We start from the raw sequence: 6391 nt of genomic DNA, 5'->3' as shown, positions 1-6391 counted from the left end.
CGCCCCCGGTCTAGTCTTTTGGTCTTCCGAATCGCTGGTACTTTTCCCATTGGATAAAACACTGCAAGAACTAGGGTGAGGGGTTTCTTCCCCTAGCTTTCCTCACAGCCAATCGCCCTGCAGTTTTCCTCTCATCGCTGAGGCAGTCAGCCTGATGATTGGTGGGAGCGAAAGGAGCCAATTAGAAAGCGATGATGTGTAGTGTTGGCAAGCGGATTGCGTGAGAGAAGGCAGGGGTTGAGGGAACGCTAATGCCTCCTCCGAGGCCTGCAGCCAATGGTGGGCAGAACAGACGCCTTGTCACGAAGTGGGCGGGGCCTCGGCGACTGGCGCTGTGGGAGGGCACGTCAGAGCGAGGTGGTGCGCAGAGCTGGTCGCGTGAGGTGTGGCGGCTCCGCTTCAAGTGCGACTGGTCGCGTCGGCCTCGTCTGAGAGCAGAGAAGAGCCCGTGCGATTCTCTGAGCTTTGAGAGCGGCCACCATGGACCGCCCGGATGAGGGGCCTCCGGCCAAGACCCCCCGCCTGAGCATCTCGGAATCCTGTCAGCGCGACCTGCCGCCCCCGCCACCCCCGCCGCTCCTGCGACTGCCCCTGCCTCCACCCCAGCAGCGTCCGAGACCCCTGGAAGAAACCGAGGCTGCACAGGTGCTGGCTGACATGAGGGGGGTGGGCCCCACGGTGCCCCCACCACTGCCCTATGTCATTCTCGAGGAGGGAGGGATCCGCGCGTATTTCACCCTGGATACTGAGAGTCCCGGCTGGGATCCTGCAGTGGAATCAGGATTCGGGGAGCCCCCTCCCACAGGGATCATGGAAACACTCCCCTCTTCAGAAACCTCGGGGGGAAGCGTGGAAATTGACTTTCAGGTTGCAGAGCCCAGCAGCCTTGCTGGAGAGAAGGCCCTAGAAACCTGTAGCTTAGGGGGGTGGGGGCCCCAGATGTTAGTAGGTCCAAAGAGGAAGGAAGAGGCTATCATCATAGTGGAAGATGAGGATGAGGATGAAAAGGAAAGTATGAGGAGGCGGCTGCGATGGCGCAGGAGGAGGAGGAGGAAGCAGAGGATGGTGAAGGAGAGCCGAGAGAGGAGTGCCCAGAGGATGGAAAGCATACTGCGGGCCCTGGAGAGCATTCAGATGGACCTGGAGGCGGTGAACATCAAGGCAGGCAAGGCCTTCCTGCGTCTCAAGCGCAAATTCATCCAGATGCGAAGACCCTTTTTGGAGCGCAGAGACCTCATCATCCAGCACATTCCAGGCTTCTGGGTCAAAGCAGTATCCTTCTCATCGATATTCATGGGCCAGAAGCCCATGATTGAAGGGGAGATGTGCAGAAGAGAAACAAGGGGTGTGGGGGAGGGTCGGAGATGGGAATGAATCTCCATTAGAAGATTCTAGATTGAGTGGGATGGCAAGAGGACAAAATAGAATAAAAACTGGACTGCAGATAGGAAAAGGGTAGCATCGTAACATTAAAGAAAATGGATCACAGACAGTAAAAGAGGGGGGGGGTGACAGAGAAGACACATAACTGGTAAACAGGATCACAGATAGTGGAAGGGGGGGGGATACAGGTAATGAACTGACCATTGGGAGGGAGGGCAAATGAACTTCATGAAAAGTGCTGAAATCACAAAAGGCTCTGTACGCACGAGTCTCTGCTTAGATATATAGAGACCTCAAAGCTGTCCACAGTACCTCCCTTAGAGGGGAGAGGGTAGAACACCTGAAGAATCAGAAGACCACTTTGATGTGGAGGTCAAGTGGTTAAATGAAAGAAAAGGTAGAACAGGAAGAATCCAATCTACTATTGGTGACTGTTGAGCTCACCCCCAGGAAACATATATATATATATATATATATATATATATATATATATCATATTTGAAATGCATAGGTTCACCATTTTAATAGAATTTATTTAGAAATACTTGGCCCATGATGCAAAGTGTCACATGATCACAGGCCCTCAGCAATTTCCATACCTAAATGTGAGGCAACAGGGCGTAAGCATACCAACCACCAGAACCGTTTATCTATCGTGTGCATACTGACCATCAACCCCTGTCCATGTAACATGTAAATACAGGTTCTTGGTAACCAGATACATTATTACTTAGACCTGGGCTTTCAGCTCCCAGACACAGCATTTTGTGAACATAAGCACCTGTCACCAAGAGGCACGGATCACATGAACATGGTCAGAGAGCCTTAGCATCCAGACACGCAGCAAATCTGAACCGTGGCAGCCTAGCACTGAGGCTGAGCATTGCATAACCACTCATTTACTCCACATTTGTCACTCGGACACAGAAGGAACCCTCCTGCTCCGACCCGTTTTGCTCTGTCCTCTTTCATATTGAACAGTAAATCCTTGACCTAAACTGCTCCACTCATTAGTTCCTCAACCACCCCAAAATTTCAATCTTGATCAACCAACGTGATGAAGACATTTTCCGCTACTTGACCAATCTTCAGGTCAGACCAAGGAGGAAAGCCAAGGATCCTTAGAGGTGAGGGGGGGTGGGAAGGGCCACGGAAGGGATACATACCACCATTACCCCCACCCTGAGCAGGTACAGGATCTCAGACATATCTCCATGGGCTACAAGATGAAGCTGTACTTCCAGACCAACCCATACTTTACAAACATGGTGATCGTCAAGGAGTTCCAGCGCAATCGCTCAGGTAAGCGTCAGTCCCAGAATAAATCAGTGGCCCCCATCTTATCATTTCTACTCTCTTCTTCATCTCTTCCTCTTTTTCTAGGCCGGCTGGTGTCTCATTCTACCCCAATACGTTGGCACCGAGGCCAGGAACCCCGGGCCTATAATCGCAGGAGCTATGACACCAGAGAAAGCTTCTTCAACTGGTTTTCCAACCACAGCCTCCCTGAAGCTGACAGAATTGCTGAGGTGAGGCCCCCTTCTGGCATTGCCAAGGAAAGCCTTGCAGACTTGCCTCTGGGTGCCTGAGAAATTGGGGGTGAGTTCTAGGGCTTATACTCATGGCTCTTTTCTCTTTTCCCCCGGCTCTTAACAGATTATCAAGAATGACCTATGGGTTAACCCAGTACGCTACTACATGAGAGGAATTGGCTACAGGACAAGCAGAAAGAAGTATGAAAGAAGGCACAGGTGATTCAAGAATTGGTGCCTGAGAGGGTTTTTTTGTTTGTTTGTTTTTAATGGGGCAGAGACTAAGCTAGTATCACACAGGATTTAGAGAAGTGCAAGGGACCATTGAGATAATCTAATGCATTGTTTGCAAATGAGCAATCATGCCTGAGGTTACATAATCAGAAGTGGCAATGGGACTTTCCCCCATTCTTAGAAGCCCTAGTACCCTACTGCCTTCCCAGTTTCTCCCATTAACCCTATACTCAGCTTCAAACTTCCCTACAGGAAATTCAGGAATGCATATGAAATGGTGATCATGGAAGACATTCATCACCCTTATGCCACTGAAGGCATTCTCAGTGAAATCTCAGAAATTGATGAGATCACTGACAGTGAGACCATTCATGACATCAAGATCTCTGACTTCATGGAGACCACCGACTACTTTGAGACCACTGATAATGAGGTAACTGACGTCAATGAGAACCTGTGTGACAGCGAGAACCCTGACCGTAATGAGGGCCCCAACAATAAGATCTTTTACAACAAAGAGAGCAATGCTGCAAGTACAGATGACAGCAGTGAGACCCCAGAAGAAAAGAGCACCTATGACAGTGAGGATTCCAACATTGAGAAAGCTGATGGTGACAACGACAGCCTAGGTGACAATCAGCAGGGTAATAATATCCAAGAGAGCAGTGATAGTGACAATGGAGATGAGGGCAGTGATGATGAAGATAATGATGGTAATGAAGGTGACAGTGAGGGCAGTGATGATGATGGCAATGAGGGTGACAACGAGGGCAGTGATGATGATGACAGGGACATTAAGTACTATAAGAACGGCACTGAAGTCTTTGATAAGACTCTGGAGAACAGCACCAACCAGGATGGCTATGAGGAGGAGGTCGAAATCATCTCTGAAGAATCAATGCAGGAAGAAGAGGAGGAGGCCCGTGAGGAAGGTGAGCTAGACCCCTCCCCCTTCCTCTCTCTTCTGAGAATGCCCAGGCTTCTTTGGGCAACTAGTGGTTACGTAAACAGAATGTATGTTCTCTACACTCAGAGAATAGAGCAGTTAATTTCACCTCAAGATGTGGAAAAGGAGAGGGAGAGCTAGAGAAAGGAGGTATTTGAGCCCTTTCCACAGAATAGATCAGTAACCTAGAATGTTCTGAAAGCTGCTTCTCACAGAAAGGTTTCCTGAGTAAATACATTAGGCAAAAAAAAATAAAATAATAAAATAAAATAAAATAAAAATTCATACAACGCCCTCTCCCAGTTCTGAAAACCCTGCCTTTAAAAGCCATATTTCACTTGACAGAACTCCACATTTCCCAAACTTTTTGACCACAGACCATGTTTCTTGTCCAACAATGTATGCATTTGGGGAACACTCATGGAAGTCTGAGGGATAAAGCAGTGGTTAAGGTGATCCTCCGTTTAGTTCTGGCCTGAAAGACTGCTAAAAGAGCCCATTTGAAACTGGCTACGGGCAGTCAGAGGAGAGAGGAGCCCCTGAGGGAGGTCAAAAACAGGGGAAACCGTGACTGAAGGTTTGCTCATGGGCTTCCTGGCAAACTTCCAATGAAGAAAGGTGCCCAGCACGGAGAAAAGTGAAGCATTTAGTGAGAGAGCAGCCAGCCACATACATAGATTTGGGGTAAGCTAGGGAAACTAAGAGAATTGCCAGTCTTCTTTGCCTCCCACCTGATAGCATCTCTTTTCTCCAAGGATGGGAGGCAGGACTACCTAGCTCTGGAGTGGGGGTGGGGAACTGGACAGAAGAAGACAAACTAGAGTTTGTTTGGGTCACACTAGGGGCAAAAAGTGACTGATAAACGTAAGCCCAAGGCCTCGCTGAAAAAGAGACACACTTGAGGAGGATGGGGGCGGGCAGAGGGAGAAAAAGCTCCTTTCAAGGAATGTGTCCATTTTGAGCAGGCAAAGATAAATGTTCTGCCTCCTGCATTCCCGGTTTCCTGCCTCCCTCCAACTCCTCTAACCTTTGGGTTTGAATACAAACAATCTCAGTGGCACTTCCTCTCCCTCCTGCTCCCAACCCCGTGTCCTCTCTCTCACCCTCCCTGTTCCAAGCAAAAGCACTTGACAAGTGGTCCCAGCCCCTCAAAAGCCACAGCTATTTGCTCTGTTCACTTTCCGAGGGGCGTCTGACCAGGCTCCTCCTCCTCCCCTTCACAGGTGTGCTAAGCGAGGACAGCTACGAAGAGGAGCAAATCTTTGAGGAAGAAGGAAGTGAACTGAACTCAGAAGATTCTGATGTCCAGGAGGTGTTGCCGGTCCCAAACGCTTGGACCAGCCTGGGGAACAAGGAGAAAATGGGATAAACGTCTTACCCTTTGGGGGCTCTCTCTATATACCCCTATACCCTATCCCATTTGCCCTCCTCTTCAGCTAGGGCTGTGTGGCCCCACATTGCACTTCTGGGGGCAGACCGACTTAATACACGGGTTTAAAGTTTATTTTTATGGTTTAGTAATTGCAGAGTTCTTATTTGGAGGAGGAATTACTCTCCCCTTTGGCCCTCCTCCCTGCAGGCTTCTGTGTGCTGCTAATCTTATTTATTGTGATGCCTTGGTCAGGGCCCCTCTAGCCCCCTTCTAGTGTGAGTGAGCATAGACCCAAGCCCCCCCCCCCCTCTCTCCCCGTGCTGTGTAAACATCGTGATCACATCGTGTAAGTGAGGAGGGCCGCCGTGACCTTCGTCACAACTGCGCAGTGGCCTCGAGACTCTGCTGCCGCCCCCTTCTCCGAAGTTTCTTTCCAACCGCTTTCTTCCCTTTACCGGCCCTGACCGCTAGCCCGCCTCAGTGTCTTTGCAAGGCAGCTTCGCCTTTGTGATATTCTTGCTCCCCAGAAGTTCCGCCCCTTTCCCCGTGACCCTTGACGATCCTAATAAAACTGAGCAAATTAAAAGTGCCACTTGGAGTCTAATGTCCGCCTCACTGCGCCGTCCCTTCGCCAGCAGGAAACGCCCAGAACACGACGGTGGTACTGAACGGTTCCAGGCTCTGCGAGACTGCAAACGCATTGCTTCAGACCAATGCGGCTTGTCCTAGCCAATGAGTGGACGAGGTTGAGGGCGCCCCCTCCCACCCTCAGAGACCTTAGAAACCCAGCCAGGTAGGAGAGAGCTTCCCACGCCTTTCCCTCTGGCGCACGCGCAGAGAGATCCTGCGTCCTAGAACATCAATTTGGTGACTCATCTATTAATTTTCAGTGCGTCAAACCATTTTTCAGGCCTAGTTGGAGCT

The 6391-nt window shown here is 50.1% G+C and overlaps 1 protein-coding gene across 1 annotated transcript; it reads left to right on the top strand.

Annotated features, from left to right (window-relative positions):
- Positions 1 to 332: 332 nt before the first annotated feature.
- LOC121445563 (testis-specific Y-encoded-like protein 2) lies at positions 333 to 6056 on the top strand. The gene is made up of 7 exons (XM_041647684.1): positions 333 to 1272; positions 2398 to 2475; positions 2574 to 2685; positions 2767 to 2912; positions 3040 to 3134; positions 3402 to 4081; positions 5319 to 6056. Exons 1-7 carry the CDS (start codon positions 481 to 483, stop codon positions 5462 to 5464), a joined length of 2049 nt encoding a protein of 682 aa, XP_041503618.1. The 5' UTR covers positions 333 to 480; the 3' UTR covers positions 5465 to 6056.
- Positions 6057 to 6391: the final 335 nt, after the last annotated feature.

Source organism: Microtus oregoni, unplaced genomic scaffold (assembly GCF_018167655.1).
Source record: "Microtus oregoni isolate MIOR12 unplaced genomic scaffold, Mior012 000207F_ref0000254, whole genome shotgun sequence".
NCBI lineage: Eukaryota > Metazoa > Chordata > Mammalia > Rodentia > Cricetidae > Microtus > Microtus oregoni.
This window is presented reverse-complemented; position numbering and strand designations above follow the sequence as displayed.

Excerpts from the sequence above, each read along its gene's own strand:
- LOC121445563 (XM_041647684.1), top strand. The coding sequence starts at position 481 with ATGGACCGCCCGGATGAGGGGCCTCCGGCCAAGACCCCCCGCCTGAGC. Across the intron at positions 1,273-2,397 it reads CAGGCTTCTGGGTCAAAGCA|TTCCTCAACCACCCCAAAAT; the intron begins GTATCCTTCTCA and ends TCCACTCATTAG. Across the intron at positions 3,135-3,401 it reads AAGTATGAAAGAAGGCACAG|GAAATTCAGGAATGCATATG; the intron begins GTGATTCAAGAA and ends ACTTCCCTACAG.